The sequence below is a fragment of the Clarias gariepinus genome, chromosome 6 (genome assembly GCF_024256425.1).
Source record: "Clarias gariepinus isolate MV-2021 ecotype Netherlands chromosome 6, CGAR_prim_01v2, whole genome shotgun sequence".
Classification (NCBI taxonomy): domain Eukaryota; kingdom Metazoa; phylum Chordata; class Actinopteri; order Siluriformes; family Clariidae; genus Clarias; species Clarias gariepinus.
The window spans coordinates 27,992,460-28,014,661 of record NC_071105.1 but is presented as its reverse complement, the minus strand read 5'-3'; the positions used below and the strand labels follow the sequence as shown (position 1 = coordinate 28,014,661).

Below are 22,202 nucleotides of genomic sequence, written 5' to 3'. Positions count from 1 at the left end.
AACTTCATTTCCCCCCTTTCCTTTCTCTTTAAATCATGCCTGCTCTTCATTTCACCACAAGTGTAAACTAAAACCCAATACATTTATAAAATATGAACCACTTGACATCTGGCACTGTCGAAATGTATTCAAGCATGGCCAACCCTGAGAAAGAAAGGAAGAAAAGATATTTTGAGGGTGTAGCTATGTGAAATTTGCCAATATAATTTTCTATGGACTTATTTCTTAATCTTTTAATGTTGCACAGGAAGACCGCATTCATGAATGTCACACTATTTTGAGCAACTACCAAGCAGGGTGTGTGACACTGTTCGTTTGCACAAGTTTGTACAGTATGTAAGGGTTATTATTGGGATTCAATTGTGATATTGTTTTCTTTATAATATAATTTGGAAAAGTCATAGGTCAGTGCATGTATTTTTAAATAACAAACCAAGCAGCAATAAAAGAGATTATATTAGGCAGCAAATGAACAGGTCTTAAAGGTGATGTGTGTAAATAAACGCAGAAAAAATGGGAAAACATAAGAATCTAAGTAAATGACAAAGGCTAAATTGTCTGATGACTAGACGACAGGGTCAGAGCATTACCAAACCAGCAGGTCTTGAGGTTTATTCCTTGATGTAGTGGTCAGTACTGTTTTTTATCAAAAGTGGTCCAAAGAACAACAACTAGTGAACAAGTGACAAGGTCATGAGTGCCCAATCCTCATTGATGCACATGGCGAGTAAAGGCTATCCTGCCTGGTCCAATCCCATAAAATAACTACTGTAAAAAACAGTTAATTATGACTATGATAGGTAACTGGCAAAAAACATTGAGTGCATTGCACCTTGTGGCAAAGTGTTCATGCAGGCCCTGTCCACCACTAAAAACAATTAATGTAGGTACACATGAGCATCAGAACTGGACCATTGAGCAATGCAGGAAATTATGCTGTGTTAAGGGTGTACTGAACTTTGTCTCCACCAAAGTCTTCTGGGATAGACCGCAAGCCCCCTGTGACCTTTTACAGGGTGGGCAGTACAGAAGATACATTTCCATGCAGCACAAAAGAAAGGTACCATGCTAGAGTACAGTACATTGTTTTGAGGAAGGCACATCAGTCTGTGGCACTGCTGAGGTGTTATGGAAGCCCGTGTTGCTCTGATAATGGCTTTCAGCTCTTCAGGTCTGGTGTCTCACATGTTCCTCTCCACAAAAGCCCATAGATTCTGTTTGGTGTTTAGTTCGGTTTAGTTTGCCAGTCAAGGACACCATGGTCCTTAAACCAGGTATTATTACATTTACATTTAGGCATTTGGCAGACGCTTTTATTCAGAGCGATATACATTTGTCATCTGAACAGTTGAGGGTTAAAGGCTTTGCTCAAGTGGTATTTACTGTACCTTTATTTTCTCTTTTGTATTTTGTTTGCTGACCTTTAATATCACCGTACACATTTACATCAGAATTGCACTAATCATTATAACTTTTGCTAAATTTATTATTGTAATTGCGCCATTGAACATATAAATACCACTGTTAATGCAACTTATTGTGCAACTTCATCCATCTTTTATTTGTGGTCTAGATTTGCATGTTGCATGTGCAGTGTTGTTCCCAATGAGAACTCGCTATCTTTTTCCTCGTTTAACCACTCAGTGTATGTTAATTTGACTTCTGTGTGCCTAAAGGGTAATGATGTGTATCATTCAGGATAACAATCTGGCATTTCATAGGCTGTTTTGCCTACAAATGAACAGAATTATTTGACGTAGCAAATGCTTCTTCATCACCTAAGTGACCCAAATTACACGTTTTTGCTTCTTATTAAGGAAGCTTTAAAACTTCCCTTCATTTAAGATAACATTTACAGGCAAATTATGAGGAGGGATATGGCAGTTAATAATATAGCAAGGGTTAACCGTTCCCTGTGTTTAAGGTTGGATATTATAAACACCATTGCTACATCTACCTCCAATACTATTATTATGCAGTCTCTACTGTACCTTCCGTACCGTAAAATCCCACAATGTCTGGCATGTCTGATGTCTCAGTCCAGTTTGTTAGACACTGAAAACAAGAACCGTGAACATTTCTTAATGCATCAGAACTTATGCTGTTGCAAGATTTATTCCTTTCCTCTTTTCCCCAAAGGGGTTTAAATAAAAAAAGAAAAAAAAAAAAAAAAAAATATATATATATATATATATATATATATATAATATTTCATATATGGAATACATATTAGTAGCCTGCCAATGGCCTACCTAGCCATCTTTAGTGTATAAGAAATAGATGTAGAGATGTACAGTATGTATGCATGTATGTTGGTCAGAACAGAACAAATTTTTTACTCTTAAATGCTGACTGCCACTTTTGTTTAATACCAAAGCAACATCTTTATTCTATAATGATTACACAAATAGCTTCTTTCTCCAGTCAGCCTGATAATCCTGGCAAACAAGTAAGCATACACAGTCCTCAAACATAAAAAAAAAAGAAATACTGAAAGAGCTACAGCCATTGCAAGGAGTATAAATATAATAGTTGCTTTTCAAATGTGTAAATAAAAGGCAACTGTTAAATCTTCCATTTTCCTAAATTTTTTATGTTAAAAGGTCCATGCACTCCTAATACAGTACACTGGTTTAATGAGAGAGGGAGACGGACAAACTGAGATAGAAAAAAGACAGGCAGGCAGACAGACAGAGACCAAGCAGACTGGCAGTTTCAGGGTATTCAAATCAAGTATCCAAACCACGATGTTCTGGGTACTGTAGAATGACAAAGTACTGCTCTTTACAGGCCTGCATCATTATACGTTGGGTGGGACATCTTCAGGATGCTCTGTGCATTCTCTTCCACCAGAGGACGCCATTTCACCTCTCCTGTTAGGAGAAGATCATCCCCATCCAGAGCATCAATAAACTGCATCTGCGAGGTACAGGATAAGAACAGGATGAGTGGCCAATTTAATATAGTAAACATGCTCCATATAAAATTTGTTCTCCATAGTGTAGATTTCCCTAAGTGGGAAATCTACACTACTTCGAATTACCACTTTCACAACCGTGTTTGTAACCTAAGGATAATTGGTTTTCAAGAGTGTTAAACAACAATGGTGCTACACATCACAAATATACATACTTGCTTTTAAGGAGGGTGGGGGGGTGGGGGGGTCACCATAACAAATGTGTCGTCCCCGCCCCCCCATTTGCGCTTTTTTAAAATGTGTGTTATACCTATATTCCTTTGTCACTACGTCTTTTTCCTCTAAGCAAGTGGTGACTAGAGAATCATTCATAATGCCAGAAGTGAACAGCTATGCATCATGGCTGTCCATTTGTAAGCCAGTGACTTGAGTTGGGTGTAAATTCCAGGAGGGTACACAGCCCTAGACTACAAGTCAACCTCTTACTTTAACATTGTTGGTTTTAAGTTTTTGGAAAGTTTCCCCTTGTACCCTTGTCTGGTACAAAAGAGCTTTTGTGCACAATGCAGGCTATGCTGCAACCTTCTCCACTTTGCAGAATAATCTCACTGCTGTGAACTGCTTGGCAGTCAACCTACTTTTCATAAAATATTCAAGTCTGTGACTCAAAAGCAGTACGCAAAACTACTACTATTTGGCTATATAAGGATTCTTTTTACCTTCCAAAATAACTTTTAGAATTGTTTAACATCACACACAAACATGCAGACACACGTCACACTGACCTGCTTGCGGACATATTCGACCATTAGCTCGAGCTGTCTTGGGTCCTCACACTGTCTGTTAAACAGATTCCTCCAAAGTGCTGCTGCAAGAACACAGTCATCTGATAGGATTCCCTACAAATAATATCACATTATTACAAATGGGAACTAAAAATCTAAATATTACTTTAAAGTACTTAGCTAGAGGCACCCCTACAAATAGGTAAGCAAATTATCCATATTACATTTCTTTGTATCAGCATTAAGTGGCTGTTTTTCTTTTTTCCTTTTAATTTGCATTTAAAATCATATTTTACTCCATTGTGGTATACTTAAATATTAAGTACTGTATATACACACACACAAACCATTGCCTGGCCAAAAAAAGTCACAAACTCTAAAATTTTCATTCAATCACCTCTAGATTTGTTTACAGCACACAATGCCCAGTCCATGTGTGAAAATTATTCCACATTATCCCAGAACCATACTTTCAAACTTTGAGTCCTGGAATATGCCTGTGTCATCAGGGAAGAAAAACTCCATTGATGTGATAACCTGGTCGTTCACGACATGCAGATGATCTCTGACTTTATTTTATTGCCACATAAACATTACTAGTACTAGACCTGACCAACTGGAGCAACCCCAGATCATAACACTTCCTCCAGATGCTTGTACAATGGCCATTATACATGAAGTGATCATCGCCTCTCTTTTTACCCTGATGTGTTCATTACTCTGAATAGGGTAATTCTGGACTTATCAGACCATATATCCTTTTTCCATAGCTCCACAGTAAATTTTTTAGGCTTCCTATCAAACTGATGACTTATTTTTGCCAAATTAGCCTCACTGATTGGCCACACAGTCTCTATCCTGTTTTAGCTTTTAATAATGAGATTTTAATCATGTGTTGAAGGGTTTTTAATGTAGTTCTAGTCATTTAACCCTCCATTAAGTCCTTTAGTTGTTTTCTTTGCTTGCTGCAACTCAGTTATTTGACCCTTCTAAAATGGTGAGTTTTTTTTAGGCCATGCAGTGTATATACTAATACAATTATTGTTAATACGCTAGAAACATGTAGATGAATAAACCCAACAAACACAAGTTCACTATATAAGTTCTTTTGACTGTTTTCCTCACTTAATTTGGTACATTTCTCAAATCAGAATTAAAATTCTCAAAAACTACTTGTCAAATCTCCATCATCTAATCACCTGTGCACACCATTAGAATTGTTTTTACTTTTGTTTTTAAAAAACTATAATTTTTTTTAATGCTCATGGAATCTTACTCCAACATTATTCTAGTGAAAATCTAGTTTAGCTGCAATCAATTATGTACCATGTTCAAAATAATCTCCTAAACAAAATAATCACCTATTTTACAGAATAAAAGACTAACATATATATTTTGAATGAGACTATTTTGGTTGATTTTTAATTGAATTATTTATATGATAAAAAAGAAATCCCCAAAATATATATGTATTTATAAATATTTATAAAAAAAAGATTTACTGTATATATGTAATATTAATATTTTTAAATATTTGTATTAATATTTTGTTTTAAACAATATCCTTGAGTTCTAAGTAATTTGATTACTAGCTCCCAACTTGGTGTATGCTACCACCTATCTTTGTGTGGTGTTCGATTAACTTACCTCGTCGTATCCAAAAATAGCAGCATAAAATGTTTCGGTCATAACCCTCAAACTCTCCTTCCTCTGAACAGCATCAATCTTAAAACAAAAGAAAGAAAAGGAGAAGAAAAAAAAGAAGGAGTGGGGTGGTGAGACCAGACCTTAAGAACAGAAGGGTGTAAGCTTGCCTGTCTTCACATGCATATGAACTGTGCCCCAGTGCACAAAGCAAGGTCCATAAAGCCATGGATGAGTGAGTCAGACTGTGAGCCTGACCTCACAAATGTGCTTCTGGAAGAATTGTCAAAAATTCCCATTAACACACTCCTAAACCTTGTGGAAAGCCTTCCCAGAAGAGTTGAAGCTCCAAAGGGTGGGACAACATCATATTAAACACTATGGATTAAGAATTGGTTGTTACTCAAGTTCATATGCATGGTGATAATGACAACAACAACATACTTTTGCATTTTGATGATCTTGGCAGTAACAATGACACAAGAATGCACCTACAAGTGTGTACACAAGGGGGCACAGTAAAGCTAAGCACCAAAAGGTTACAAGACCTTCCAACTCTCATCTGCATCTAGTTTACCTTCTTCACACACTTTTGCTCTCAGGTTTTTCTTTTCTTACTTGTCGTCTACATTCTTCTCTCTTAACACACAATAGCCTGCTTTTTTCTTCTCACACATTATGATCTTTATATTCATGTACTGCCCTAAAACTAAGACTGAAGGTGCTTATGCACAATCCTGCCTGTAAATGTTTACTACTGCTTAGAAAAACATACCTTGAAAATGGTGTAGAAACACCAGCCAGATGCTGGTTTGTGTGTGTGTGTGTGTGTATGCACAAGTGTTAGACTGAATGGAATAAAAAAAGGCCAGTGGCACATGAAACCAGCAACAAGTGTTTTCCTTCACTCAACACAATTAGCATGCGTAACCTAATGGTGATGAGGGTTTGGGTAAATGACGTGCTATATAACAGTGCCCTGCTCACACTGAGCTAACCTGTTGCAAACCTGTGAGACATTTGATTACTCATACGAGTTTTTTTTTTTTTTTTTTTAGCTCTGACCGGCTAAACATACATACATCTCATACATTTTATGTTTTTATAATAATTTTAAATGAACTTTCTTCAGCTCTAAGGGATAAAAGAATGCTTCAGTCTCTTTTGTATAAAAGTGGTTAGCATAACCTTAGTAATCCTGCATAACCTCTTTATGCTAAGTCCTAACATAAAGTGACACAAAACTGAAGTGGAAAATGAGGTCAGCACACTGCTGCCACTTTAATGCCGTTGTCAGTGTCCAGAAGGCTAAAGTAAATAAATTTGGAATGAAACACTCTCCCCTCAAAATGGCTCACCACACCTCATTGACCTCATTCACATCTGTGTCATACTAATGTACACATAATGTAAAGCACCATTGTTTAAAAAAAGGACTAAAATTACTGGAATTGCATTAAGAACTGTCCAGTGGATTATTAAAACCTGGAGTGGTGAACTGTAAAGTTCACGAAAGAAATGATGGTATAAAAAAAAAAATGAATCGCTTCGCTGCATGGTGATGTTTAGAATGACTTATCCCATCAATGGATTTTTCTTCTTTTGATGGCAAAGCACAGGGAGCTCAAATTGTAAAAAAGTGGTTCTGAGAGCACAAGCACACATTTTTTACACATATTTGCCATTGCAGATTCCAGATGTTAACCCCATTGAAGGGGGGGGGGGATCATCATCATCAATAGAAGAGCTTGGCTAAAATTACTTAAATTTTTCTGTCCACTACTTATGCTCGTTAAAACCTTTATAACAGCTCTAATCTGTGGTGCTGTTAATGGTGATTATTGAAACTGGTAACTCTTAAGTTCATTCCAGAATTTGGAGGAGATTCGCAAGGAACTGACTGCAGCTGGATTCGGTGCTTGTACCACACACAGACGTATCCAGGACAGTTTGCACAGTCAATGGTGGTTTGGGGAGCCATGTCATCTGCTGTTGTTGGTCCCTTGTGTTTTATCAGGCCCAAGGTCAGTGCAGCCATCTAACAGGACATTTTAGAGCACTTCATGCTTCCCTCTGTTGACCAGCTTTATGGAGATTCTGATTTCATTTTCCAGCAGGACTTGGCACCTGCCCATACTGCCAAAAGTGCTAACACTTACTTAACACTTAATAATCGGTACGGTATTGTGAAGAGGAATATGCCAGATACCAACAATACAAAAGAGCTGAAGGCCACTATTAAAGCAACCTGGGCTTCCAGAACACCTCAGCAGTGCCACAGACTGATCGCCCCCATGCTATACTGCATACAAAATGCAGTTTTTAAATGATTTCATTTATTAAGTTAAAAAAAGATGTCCAAACCCTATATAAAAAGTAATTGTCCCCTAAACCTAATAATTCGTTTAAAAAAACAACTACAATCATCCATTTGCGATATCTGGTACTGCGATTTTACATCTTTGTGAAGGAATTTTGGTAGAATCTTTTTTTCAGAATTATAGACTCCAGCAACAGAATTCAGACTTAGCAACTCCAAAACCTTAATATGATGTTCTTTTTATAAAACGCTGTTGTTAGTTTAACAGCAGATATAACAGGATACAGTTTCCAAAAATCTGATGACAGTCTCATCAGTCCACAGAGTATTTGTCCAAAAAAGTTAAAGATATTTTTTGGCAAATGTGGCGTTTGTCTTCCTTTTGGTCAGCAGTGGCTTTCGCCTTGGAAATCTCCAAATGAATGACATTTTTGCCAAACCTTTTTCTTTTTTGTTAAATTACTGACACTGACTTTAACTGAGGCAAGTAAGGCCTGCAGTTCTTTAGATGTTGTTCTAGGTTCTTTTATCATAAATCGTTATTGTGCTCTGGGAGTAGTTTTGGTGGGCCGGCCACTCCTGGGAAGGTTCACCACTGGTCCAAGTTTTCCCCATTTGCAGATAATAGCCTTCACTGTGGTTTGCTGGAGTCCTAAAGCCTTACTTTGAACCCCTTTTACAACTGATACAAGTCATTGGCTTTGTTTCTCATCTTTTCTTGAATTTCTTTAGATCATGTTGCTTTTTAAGTCTAAGAGTGTCTGGTTCTATTTTAGTAATTTCTTGGCAGTTGACAGTCCTCGCAGTAATCAAGCCTGGGTGTGGCAAGTAAAACTTAACTCAGTTTTCCAAAAGTTCAACAGTTTTCAACAGTTCATTTATGATTTAGCAATAGGAGGAGGTTGTATTTTTGGGGGATTTTGTATTGACTTAGGTTATCTTTGTGTAATATTAAAATTAGTTTGAGGGGGACAAATATGCAAAAAAATAAATTTAAAAAAGGGCGGGCACAGGAAGGGGCACATACTTTTTAATGATTTTCTCTTTCTCTCGCTCTACTGTATATCCCTTCTGATTCTTCACATATGAAACAGTGAACATAACTTGGACTACGTTAGTAAGCAAAACACATAAGTTAATTTACAGATTGCTGGCATTTAATAGATTTTTTTTTAACATTAAGAATGTAGTGTGGATTATACAGAACGTTCAGAAAAGACCAATACCAGGCCTCTTCTTGACACTTACCCCCATAATCTTGCTTCTCTGTTCTACATCTTCCCACATAGAATGGACAACGTAGCGACACATATACTTTCCTTCTCTGCCTTCCTGTCTCATCCGCACCAAACACATCCTACAGAAGAGATAAAACATGTAATCTTATTAGGTAAAGGAAACTTGGAGTGCGAGTTGTGAGTTTCTGTAGCATAACATGAAGTAACATGAAGTTGTTGCTTGTAACTGTACATTTTATTTTAGTAAGTCTAAGTAAAACAACAATAAAGATAAATCGATTGCTGCTGAACATTGGCAAACATATAATAGTTATATAGAATAAGTCTATGGAGAGTCTTAAAGACTACAGGGGTTAGACAATAAAACTGAATCAGTGGTAAATTTAGCGTTGGAGGTTTCATGGCTAAATTTCACCAGCCTGGTATGCAATCTTAATTGATTGTACATTCCACCAGCAAGAGCAGAGTGTGAAGGTTTATTGAGCAGAGTAATAGCTAAGTTTTGCTTAAAATATTGCAATGCACACAAGATTATGGATGACAGAGTTCAAAGGAGAACAAATTGTTGGTGCACGTCTCGCTGGTGCATCTGTGACCAAGACAGCAAGTCTTTGTGATGTATCAAGAGCCACAGTATCCAGGGTAATGTCAGCATATTACCAAGAAGGAAGAACCACATCCAACAGGAGTAACTGTGGACGCAAGAGGAAGCTGTCTGAAAGGGATGTCCGGTGCTAACCCATATTGTATCCACCTGACTGCAGAATTAAACGGCACCTCTCCTAAAAAGCTCTTCTACCAAAACTGTTCGACTGCATCTTGGGCAGTGGACATTGTGAAACATGCATTGTTCTCTGATGAATCCGCCCTTACTGTCTTTCTCACATCCGGGAGAGATACGGTGTGGAGAAGCCCCAAAGAAGCGTACCATCCAGACTGTTGCATGCCCATTGTGAAGCATGTGGGTGGATCAGTGATGGTTTGGGCTGCAATATAATGACATTCCCTAGGCCCAATACTTGTGCTAGATGGGCGCATAACTGCCAAAGCCTACTGAACCATTCCGGAGGACCACGTGGACTCAATGGTTCAAATATTGTATCCTGAAGGTGATGCCGTGTATCAGGATGATAATGCACCAGTACGACTGGTGACAGAGTGGTTTGATGAACATGAAAGTGAAGTTGAACATCCCCCATGGCCTGCACAGTTACCAGATCTAAATATTAATGAGCCACTTTGGGGTGTTTTACAGGAGCGAGTCAGGAAACGTTTTCCTCCACCAGCATCACATAGTGACGTGGCCACTATTCTGCAAGAAGAATGGCTCAAAATTCTTCTGATGCTGTATTGGCCGCAAAAGGAGGCCCTACACCATACTAATGAATTATTGTGTAAACCAGGCATTTCAGTTTCATTGTCTAACCTCTGTACTTTTATAAAGCAAAATATAAATGCCACCACTGCGTCACTGGCAGTGATAGTGAAGCATGGGGATATTAAGATTGATTCAGAAATTGCAATAGATTTTCCTTTTGTGTCTAGCATGATTAGGGTAAGTTAATGGGAACGTCATTAGTGCTTGGAAACAGTTTTGAACACTAACATTTAAAAAACGGCCAATTTTTAACCTTTAAAGGCCCATGTTACCTCACATGGACAAGGTTTCCTATTTTCTAGTTTGCAATCTTAAATGAGAAAGACAAATGTACTGTCAGGAGTGAAAAAAATATAAACGGAGAAAGACCAGGCAGCACTTTTCTCACCTCTACCTGCCCAGTTTCAGTAAGTCTCTGCCAACTATAGCCTCATATTCTTGTTCCTGGCTAACAGGAGTGGAAATTGATGTGTTCTGATGCTTTTGCAGACCATCTGATTTGGTATACAGTGTACAGTTTGGTATACCAAACCTTAATCGCTTAAAAAAAAAAAAAAGTCTATTAAGTCACTTTAGACTTTCTTTGAAACTACACAAGGTTAAAGGACACTCAAATCTAAAAATAAAACAGTATTTCTAGTTGGTAGAAACCATTTTTGTACATACAGAATAAATCCCTGTGAAAATGAGATGAAATCTACCAACGAGGAAAGGTAAAGTTTATCACATATTCCCTCCACAAGACACATAAAACCAGCCTGCGTGTTTTTAAACTGCTGCTCACACACCATTAGTGGGTGGGAGGAAAGCGTTCTGAGACCCCCATGGCTGACTTGTGTCACTGTGGTTCATGTGAGAGAACTAGTATGCTAATCACCCCAAATTCCTCCTTAAGCCCACCCTGCCTTAAAAGTTACAGCCAATTATCTCCCTAGACTCATGAATTGGATGATAGGGTGATTGCTTTTCTATTGTACACTTTAGGGGACCACCAGTCATAGCAGATCAAGGTGAAAACTGGTCAATTTCAAGCACTGGCCAATTAATGTTATTCTTATGTCTTTACCAGTGAAAATCATGTTCTCACAAAATTACAATATAGAAATATTGTAGTTATTGTTGAGATCTCAAATACACAAATCCTTTCATAACAGATGGCCTGCGACTTATGATGAAATTACATTTTAATCCATGCACCTAACCCACTGATCATCGTACCTTAGCCCAGCCTACCTTAACAGTGCTCAGACCAGTTACCTACAGTTGAGCAAATTCATCTAACATAACTTATTGACTATCTTACTGAAAGTAAGTAATAAACCGATCATTAAAGTGGCTGGGCCACTGTAAGAATGTTTGAAGCATTGAACTTAATTGCTGGATAATGCTTCAGGGTTGTCAATTTTTCACAAAATTTAAAACAAGGCTGGCAAAATAGTAAATCTATGATGGATGTTCCTCCTAAGAGCATAGCTGACTGAGAGCTATGGCTCGTTGGTGCTGCCCAACATCACAAAAGAGCACTGCACCGCATAAGGCAAACCACCATAAATCAGGAATGACATACTTAGAAAAAGGCAAAGGCTGTGGGTACGGTGCATAATTTTGCAGGATAACAGCTTACCACACAAACAGCCAACCGATATCCAAATACTCACCAAACATGGAGCTGTGCCACCAAAAACCAGGAATTGAGCGTGTCAGGGAGGGAGCACTCTATATGAGAAAGACAGAGAAAGAAAAAGGGAGGCTGTGCATTAAACCAGATAGTGCCAAAATCATGACTCAGGCTTGTACCTGCTGTTTTCCCTTAGTAAAGAAAACAACATACGTAAAATGCTACATAAATCTTTCATACTGTATGATGATAAAGCGTTCCCCTTAATGCTCAAGAAATTTGGTCATTTAACTGAAAGACTGCATGTAGGTATGAATCAGGCCTCATTCAAACCTGAGCAAACCAAAGTAGAACAAACTAAACAAATTAAATAAACAAAACGTAATACCTACTTTCAAAAAACTCATCGTAGTTGATTCTCTCAACGCAGCAAGTATACATACGCAAGGCAGCTATTTTGATTTTCTGCAAAACAAAACAAAAAAAATGAAATATATATATAGGCCTATTTAAAATCATACAATGTAATACAACACATACTGTGCAATTATTTTGTAGACTGGAAACAAAAAAACATCATCCGTGGTATAAAAGACTTTTGTCCCAGAACACGAGAAAAAAGACAACTAGCAAAATTTCCCGAACTGAACAAAAAGTGTACCATAACTGTTACTTCTGACGCCTGTATTATTGTATTAACAAACTTAGCTAGAAGATAAAAGAAAAACAAATAACTATATAATATAAGAACATATTTATTTTTTATTTTTTACCCCAACTGATGTGTTCTTATCAAGGTATACAAAAAAGTTAGTCGCTAAAGTTTTACATGCAATATTCATCAGTAAAATTAAATAAAAAATATTACTATAGTCAGGTCTATAATTTTTTTGCACCGGGATAAAATTGTCTTGTTTGTCTTTGAAATGAACCAATCAAGATGTGAATGAATTTAATCAAAAGTAGAGCCTTTTAGAACAGTATGGCAGTTTTTTTTATTTTGTGAGATGAGCGGTAGGACAGCAGTAATCATCAAAAGGCAAAGGATTATTACATTTCTATTGCAAGTGTCTTTCAAATGAATCTAATCAACTTTACCCATTTGTTGTATTTGAGTGGTCCTGTAAAGCCCATGGCCTCAATAAATTTGGTGAAAGCTCCAACTTCTTCCTCTGAAGCCTGAGGTGTATGTTTTATAGCACAGTGCTGGAAATAAGAGAGAGAGCGAGAAAAAAAAAAGATGTGCATGTCATAAAGAAAGGCAAAATAGAGAAATTAAAATAAAGTTACTGTAGAAATGAAGGTGCGGACACTGGTTAAAAAAGAGGCAAGCAATAGGTCATAAATTTCAGGAATCACAACTGTATTCTAAGTTAAATCTCAATTATAGCAACAGGCTGTCACCCTCTAAACTGAAAGTAAAAAATTCAGCCGTACCATTAAAGGAAAAATAGTTTTAAAAAGTTTAGAACATTTCCAGTTTCCAGACATGTTAATATTTACACATTTTGTTGTAAGATACTGTTGTGCAAATACTTCATTATGTAGTATTTTAGCAAGTAGTGAGCAGCAGCAGAAAGATGGTGTTGTGCATGGAGGTATAACAGCAGGAAATGACGTCATGTCATTTCTGCCTAAATGTGGATAAAGCCAGGGAGTAGAGCTTGGTGTCATATTCATGTCGGTTGACCGAACCGAACGTGTTGTTCCTCTCTCACTCAGACTGATTTGAGTAGAAGCTGGGGAAGGTTTGCCTTTGTATACATATAGTTAAGAGCCTTCTATTGGATAATTACTGCAGTGATTAATATGGATCACCTGGCAACAAGTTAGTTATCCCAAACTGATGTAGCAAATAGCTTCTTAATTCTTAAACAATCATGTCAGAGGACATATCCTGTGATAGTGGCAAAAAAGTTACTATGTCCTACATCAAGAAAACAACCAAGGAAAGTGCTAATCTACTTAAATTGGGTTATGAACTGTAAAACGCATTATTAAAACCTGAAAAGGTAGCCGTGAATCATCAGAAAGAAATGTGGATAGAAAAACTTCCTGACTGAGCTTGATATGTAAGCACTTGTAGAGAAGAAAAAAGAAAAAAAAAGAAAGCAAATCAAACCAAGAGAAGAACTTATGGCCATGTTTAATAGTAAAAGTAAGAGCTTTTCCACACAATGTGAAGCAAACTCTAGAGATTGGAACTAAATATCCAAGTATAAAAACAACTTATCAGTGAGGCTAATCAGAAAAATAGGCTTCAGTTTACTAAAGAGCGCAAAGAAAGGACTGTGGAGAATTGGAAAAAGATCAAGTTGAGATTAACCCTGTTCCACAGTGATCAAACCATCATGTAAACTATCATGCATAGTGCCTACTGTTCAAGACTGTGCGGGCAGTGTTACGATCTGGGGGTTGCTTATATTGGTCAGGTCTAGGTTCAAAAACTGTGTGCCCAAAAATTGAGATCAGCTGACTTCCTGTGTAAACTGAGTTGTTTAAATGTGCTTGAATATTATTTTAGGGACATTTTTCCACAGACTCAGCTTATTTAAATTACTTTTGCAATGGACCATTCTCGCTAGCAATAATCTCACTTACGTTTGTTGAAATGAAAGAATGGCCTATTGTGGAAGTACTTTGTAAAAAGGTGAGAGCGGTTTAAATTTTCTGCAAAATGTGTTGTATATTGTCAAGGTATTTATGAATTTTAGACCATATAACATTTGCAAGTTATAAGTATGAATATGCAAAAATAAATATGAATTAAGTCAATTACACACATAATTGATTTAATCAAACAGCTCTAGGGGTAAACTTCATAAAACTGATGGGTGAATGCCTCACTACTCAAAGACAGTAACTGTACTGTACTATTCTTGGCTCTCTGGGAGCACTTTAATGCTTTTATGAACTTCAGTTTTAGTGACGCTGACTTTGCAACTTTGTTTATTTAAACAGGTCATTATGACGTACTAATACAGTGGCAAGAAAACTATGCAAACCTTTTGGAATTTTATGGTTTTCTGCATTAATTTGTCATAAAATGTCATCTTAGTCAAACATATTGACAAATATAATGTGCCTAAAATAGTAGCACAAGAAAAAAAAATCTTGTCTTTATTAACAACCATAAGAAAAACTCACAGCACTAATGGGAAAAGTATGTGATCCTTGAGGTAATGACCTAAAAAAGCCAAATGAAGTAAGGTATTAGCATACCAGGAGTCTTGTTAAGAAAATGTGTTTGGAGCTGCGGACTAGAGCTACTTTGACTGATAAAAAAAAAAAAACTCAAACATTTTAAGTTTGATCCACAGAAGAAGAATACGCTTACGTGAGTTACGAAAAAGAGCTTTTATAGGCTGCTTACTAAAACTAAAGTTTGCAAAAGAGCACACTGAAACTCCACAGCGGTATTGGCTAAATGTTTTGTGCATTGATGAAACTAAGATCAAACTATTTTGAACTAACATGCAGCACTACATCTGGTGTAAAAAAGGCACAGCATTTCATTATGAAAAATCATCCCGACAGTAAAGTATGGTGGGAATATATAAGATATAAGAGATATAAGCGCATAACCCCTATCTTATACACTTTGCATTTTCCCCCAACATCGATTTTAAAATACTACTTTTGACCTGTAAAACATTTAATTGTCTTGACCTGAGTGAACTGCTAGTGTCTTACGATTCACCACAGCCTATGGAGGCTGCTTATCAGTACAGGGTATTATGAAAACTACATTAGGGGACAGAGCTTTTTCTTCCAAAGTTATGAAATAGCTTTTCAATTAATGTTCGGGACTCAGACACCGTCTCAGTGTTTAAGTCTAGGCTAAAAACGTATTTGGAGACAGATCTGGGGGACTCATGGACGTACAGTTTTATGGTGGACTGGTATGTTTAGATGCAGTCTTCCCCACTCTTATTGATCACTCAGGTTTGTTGACGATGGAGTAAATTGTTGCTTTACATCCCAGTGAGCCCTCATGTTTGTGTTTTCTTCTGGCTCTCCCTATAGGTTAATATTTAGTCATAGTTAGTCCTACCAGAGTCCCTGCTTGCACTGTGCACTACATATACATTCACCTTATACATTATGTGACTGTGACTAACTGTCGTCTTCTCTCCTCTCTGTCTCTTCGTCGAGCCATGCATGCCGCTCTTGATTCAGACCCCTTGCCTTCTAGACCAGTCTGACTCATCCTGGTGCCCCTTTTCTGGTCAGAGATCTTGTCGCATAGTGGGCAGTGTGGTCTGCTTGGTATGCGTGTGGTGACCATGGATGGTTTCACTTTATTGATGGCCCTAGCCTTGGCTGATGCAGACAGCTGTTCTTTGAGGACTTGTGAGTGCAGTCACTCAATAGTTCCCTCAATGTAGGAATTTCCTACATTCTACTTGAGCCTCCAATAACAGACTGGACTCCATATTAACTTAAACACATCATCTGTTATATTGAATTTCCAGCTGCCTAACACACAGTATGACTGCACAACAATTCCTGCTGATCATTATCACCCAAATGAGGGTGGGTTCCGTGTTAAGTCTAGTTCCGCTCATGTTTTATTTTTCCTACTGCCATCCCAGGGAGTTTTACCTTGCCACCGTCGCCCTCGGCTTGCCCATCTGATCATTTTGGTTTATACACATTTCAATAATTTCGCTGCTTTGCGCCAATGGCCATTGCTAAAAGTGCTATACAAATGAAATTTAATTTACTTTAAATATCAGCATTTTTATACTGATACACTGTAATAAACTGTCAATTAACCACACAGTAAAATATGCCTTACCTTAAATATGAAAAATAAAACAATACAAACTATCCTACTTCTGATGTTAATGAAAAAAAACTCACTCAACCTACAACTCGCGAGAAATAAAAATCAACCTGTGGAACATGTCAAATGTAGCTTATTTATGAAAGAAAGAAATGTCCCAGTTAGCTAGCACTGTTGGGCCAATTTCACCTGAGGTGCGTCATTGTTGGCTCATTGTTGGCATCGTTAAAACATCATGGACCACAGCCATCTGTCATTTGGCCCAGGTTTAGCTGTTGGCAGATCTTACAGATGTTTTAGTTAGCTAATTTTCTTCAATTTGAAAGAAACAGTTACAGGTACAGTAGTTTCTTTAAGGTAATTTGTCAAATCTTATTAATAATGTACCTACATGTTTTATGAATTTACAAGTCAAGCAAAACTTTTGATCTAAACTACGATAGATTTACTAGATTACACCTAATTTCAGGCTGTTTAACATTTTTATGGATCACTATTTTCATGCAAAAAAAAAAATAATCTTGGTAGACTCAAGACCACAAAGGTCTTGCTAAAACCTTCTCCATACAGTGAATAAAAGTGGAGCTATATCAGCACAACACACTTAAACAAAGATATTTTTATTTTTAGTTTTATGTATTTTCTTTTTTTCTTTTAAGAAACACTTTTAGATCAGTGCAACACCACAAACTTCCAATTAAATATTTTCTCCACATACTTTCATACAAACATTTGCTGTTTAGAACTAATCCTGGTTTTCCTGTCTGTTACGGTGTAACTGTTTCCTGGCTTTTCAGAAAGAGCTTATTGATTACCACTTTAAAGCCTGATTTAGCCTGCATCAAGTCTACATAGACCCTATGTCACAGGCTAAGCAAGTGCCCTATGGCATTGTGAGCATTTATACCTGTGTTCTGTTGTGTCTGTGTCACTCTGCATTCACAATGCCAAACCAATAATTGGCATTATGGGGTTTCTGTGCCACTTACGTGAGCCTCTTTGACACTTGCAGTTTTTTGGTGTACTACAAATAATGGTGAATAATTTGTGGATACCAGATGTCAAACAACAGTTTCTTTTAAGCCCAAACCAATATTTGTGGCAAATTTTTTTTTGCGTGGCAAAGACACATTTTCAAGATATACATACTGTATGTATGAGAAAAGCTCAAAAGTATAGTTCATTTTAAAGGCTATTAATAAAACAGTAGTTACCTGCAGTGCACATTACCTATAAGCAGTAGGTGCTGATTATTAGGCATGCTACGGTATATCCTAGGGTATACTGAACCTCCTTTGACTTTCAGTACATAAATAATTGCCATGAACTGAACAAGTGAAGGTGCAGAAATGCTGTGCCATGCAGAAATTATTGCTTGCACACTTGCTAATTGTTTTAGAATCTCTTGCATTTGTCCTCTCTTTGTAATAGAGAGATCATGTGGGTATATTTAGGCCTGTAAATGCACTCTAGGAATGAGTGAATTATAATTAGAAATGTAAAGATTATCGATTTCAGACTTTTTAAAAGTCTCACCTGCGAACACCGATTTTGACTGATTCTGATTTGCTTTCACAACTGGATAATAACAAAGTATACAAAATAAATTAAAAATTCAACGTTAAATTCAACATGGACTATGAAATAAATTTAACATTTTCTCCAAAACCAGAGGACTCTTGAAAAGAACTGTTGCAAATGCACCATTAGGGACAGAAATAAAGTGCAGATGCATATGATTGTCCAGATTTGTTATAGTTGATGTGAGAATGCACTCCTACACTCGAGAGATCCTTGAAACAGATGGCTGTAGTAGGATTTAAACTGATGATTTATGAATGATAGAACAAATATGTTACCAGGCATGCAAGATTAGCACAGAATTGGGTATATCCAAGGCTGACCGGCTTCTTAGCAGTAATGGGCAATCAAGCTGAAATCAGTCCCTTTTTATTTCAATACTGGACTACTGTAACTTACTCCTGGCAGGTCTGCCTCTGTCCACCATTTGTCTTTGATCTAGAACGCAGCTGCACATCTTATTTTCAAACTCCCCAAGTCCCCTGCACTCTGCACTGGCTTCCTGTAGCTGCCCACATCTAATTCAAAACCCTGCCCTCAAAGCTTAAAACAACACAGCACTCACTTACATCTCAGCTCTAATCACACCTTGCACTGCACAATGTTCCCCCCGATCCTCCAGCACTGCTCGGCCTGTCCCACCATCTCTCAGGAATCGAGGAAAATGTGCATCTAGACTCTTTTCTGTTCTGGCACCTAAGTGGTGGAATAAACTTCCTCTAGATGTCCGTACAGCTGAATCTCTGGCAATCTTTAAACATCAACTTAAGACATATCTATTTCTTCAGTACCACATACAAAATTATGTGGATATCTGACCACCACATCTAGATGACCTTGTTTGACCAAGGTCCATGGGAATTAATATGGAATTGACATGGCTTTGCAACTATAACTGCCTTCACTCTTCTGAGAAGGCATTCCCAAAGATTTTGAAGTGTGTTTGAGTGTGTTTCTACGGTCATTCAACCAAAATTCCATCAAGATTAAATAGCACTAATGTTTTCAAGCTCTGATTCATGTCTGATCTGTCTCAAGCAGCTATACTTCCTAGGAGTTAAAAAAATGTACCAACTTTTTAAACAACATGATGTGATAAGCGTACACATACAGGCCCGTAGCCAGCCTAGTGCAAGGGGGGGTTCTTTTTTTAAAAAAAAGTGGACCTTTTTTCTCAGTATTTTGTATTTGAATATTTACTCATTTTGTATTTCATTTTGAGGTTTAAATACTGCATTTTAGTGACATGTGCTAGATTAGCTTGTCGGCTGGTATCATAATGTGCATGCTTTTGAAAAATATTACCAATAATTATCTCATAATAATAATATACAAATATTACGGGGAAAAGACAATCAGTTAATGTACTTACAAGACTGTGGGATGGATAAAAATTATTTTTTTGTGGGCTTATTTTATTTTATGTTTTATGTAACCATTATTCATAATAAACTTCATTCGAATGCTGTCTACACCGCGTATAGACATCGCCTATGGTTAATAGAATAATTTAATAAATTTACTAATTTAATATAATAATGTATTAATTCAAAATAAAATGTTAATAAATCCTTATACTATGCATGGTCAAGCAGGTTTGTTTACGCATTGAACTTGTCGTTCTTTCTTTTCTTTTTTTGATGGATTAACATTTTTAACATAATAAATTCACAGATCCATCAGATAGGCTACTGTCTGTTAATGTTTATTTAAGATGTTACAGACTTGTCATAGCCATTTAGACTGCTCAAGAAAAGGCACAAGAGAACTATTCTGTGTGTGATGTGGGGTTGACGATTAGCTACCACTTAACGAGCATTAGCAATTTGATCTTGAGGTAGTAACAGACTTACTCTGTTTGGCAGTCTTTTTGAACATATTGTGGCGTGGGCGGGGTTTCGATTAGGAACCATCATGCTTTGCGGGAGGGGTTGTTATGTGTTCACCCTGTTGGGGATAGGTGTTTGGGTTAGTGGCTTCGGCCAGGTTTTGTGTGTGTGTGTGTTAGAAGTGTGTCTTGTAGATTGTGACTAAAAAAAGGAAAAGGAAAAAAAAAAAAAAGTGCCGTTTATGTATTCAGCTGAATAAAATACTCCCAGCCATTTGCATTGGGCAGTGAGGAAGCTCACTCGCCTCTCCAAGTTCATTCTTAGCGGTGAAAAACGCTACAATATGTTCAATATTCTGCGATAATGACGCTGCTCCCTGCTTTCTCTTCCGTCTCTCCTGCTCTTTTTGACCCATATTATACACCGCTGGATCCCGCCTCACAGATTTAAAAAACGTCAGTTGCTGCGCAGACTTGTAACATGTGGCGGGTTTTTTTTGTAAATTGTTTTGTAATAAAGTGTTATTTTAAATAATGGGCAACAATTTTAATCCGTCTAAAATAATAATAATAATAATAATAATAACAAACAATTCTGGACCTTTGGCAGTGGGGGGTGGGTCGTTCGAACCACCCGAACCCCCCCTGGCTACGGGCCTGACATACTTTTGGTTAAATGCTTTTGGCCACGTGAATTATTTGGAACAAAACAGCAGTGGAATTAGCAAATTAGTTTCATTAGTAAATTTTATGTACATCCCCAAGTTCAATTCACCGTAACAAATAATGAATAATGGTCAGTCACCTCTGGTGTGCTGTGAAGAGCTCGACATTGTGTCCGAGGTTGCAGTACCGTTCCTGTGCAATGACATGACAACAAAGCTTTGGCAAGATCTCGCTCAGCGGCCTGAAAAAAAGTTACCACCATCAATTAAGACACAAAGCCTGTATTTTCTGCCAATTAGTAGAGCAGGATTACTTGGATTATAATAAGTGATACTGGTAGGAGTGCATGATATGTGATAAGGTATTAGAAAATGGATATATCGATAACCTTATGGCACAGAGATATAGACAATGTAGATATCAGGACAAGACAGGACGGTAAAGGAGAACACAGCATTTGGCCATTGTTTTAATTAACTACTGAATATAATGATGCACCTATAAAGCTGTTTAAATTAGAAATGAACTTTAGCTCTGTCGCTAGTTTAATAATAAACTAATGATCTAGGAATAAACCCATCATATTTTTGATGGTCATGGAAAACTAAAATTTGCAAGCAGGTGCCTGTGTAATATATATATATATATATATATATATATATATATAAAGGCTTTATGTAAGCATTTTTTGTAGGACATGAGCTTTGGCCAAAGTTTAATGAGGAAAAATCTGTTCTGATTATGATCTTAGGTTAACTTATAGCTAACGTTATTACCGAGCTCATGCTTTCCCCAAGGACATGGGATTCAGAATTCAATTCATACAAGGAACCTTACAAGGTAAGGATATAGAATTATACCGAAAAGACGAGGTAGTAAGAGAGCAAAACTAACGTCATAACGTTACAAGCTAAGGCACTCCAATGACAAGTTTAAAGTAGTTAATTAAACATGTAATGATTTACCTTCACGAAAACCGTTCTGCTGCAATGAGACGAACTTAATAATTGTCTGAAGCCATACTGCAAAGGGCGTCGATACATTATTCGCCACGAAGTGACAGAATATTTAACTGCGACTTTACAGCAGGAATCTACAGGAGTCTCTCTACGAACTAACCACACGCTGCACACCGCGGACCTGCTCCTGCCCTCTTTCCAGCAATGTCAATAAATTGTCCTACCGTCAAACAGGCTCGACTAGAAAAAAAAGGGACGAGTGAAACGTTCCGGTGCCATGCGCTAAAATGCCCCCCTGCCATGGATTGCTCCCCCCAAACATAATCGCTATCAAATATTGTATTAGAACATAAATTCATAGGTTAATGGTTTACTAATCACATGAGGCAATAAAATGAAATTAGAAATATGAAAATAAATATATATTATATATGAAAACATATAAATATGAATATTTTTTCATATACTGTACATGTATA

At 37.1% G+C, this 22,202-nt stretch overlaps 1 protein-coding gene across 1 annotated transcript; it reads right to left on the bottom strand.

Annotated features, from left to right (window-relative positions):
* Positions 1-2,348: 2,348 nt before the first annotated feature.
* On the bottom strand, positions 2,349-21,927 carry LOC128526146 (ubiquinol-cytochrome-c reductase complex assembly factor 1). The gene is made up of 9 exons (XM_053497735.1): positions 21,730-21,927; positions 20,904-21,005; positions 12,999-13,106; positions 12,293-12,365; positions 11,941-11,998; positions 8,915-9,023; positions 5,350-5,427; positions 3,703-3,816; positions 2,349-2,919 (listed from the first exon to the last, which is right to left on the bottom strand). The coding sequence occupies exons 1-9, from the start codon at positions 21,805-21,807 to the stop codon at positions 2,785-2,787; spliced, it is 855 nt and encodes a 284-aa protein (XP_053353710.1). The 5' UTR covers positions 21,808-21,927; the 3' UTR covers positions 2,349-2,784.
* Between the last annotated feature and the right edge of the window lie 275 nt (positions 21,928-22,202).

Excerpts from the sequence above, each read along its gene's own strand:
- LOC128526146 (XM_053497735.1), bottom strand. The coding sequence starts at position 21,807 with ATGTATCGACGCCCTTTGCAGTATGGCTTCAGACAATTATTAAGTTCG. Across the intron at positions 21,006-21,729 it reads GCAGAACGGTTTTCGTGAAG|GCCGCTGAGCGAGATCTTGC; the intron begins GTAAATCATTAC and ends ACTTTTTTTCAG. Across the intron at positions 12,366-12,998 it reads CACTCAAATACAACAAATGG|AAAATCAAAATAGCTGCCTT; the intron begins GTAAAGTTGATT and ends TTTGTTTTGCAG.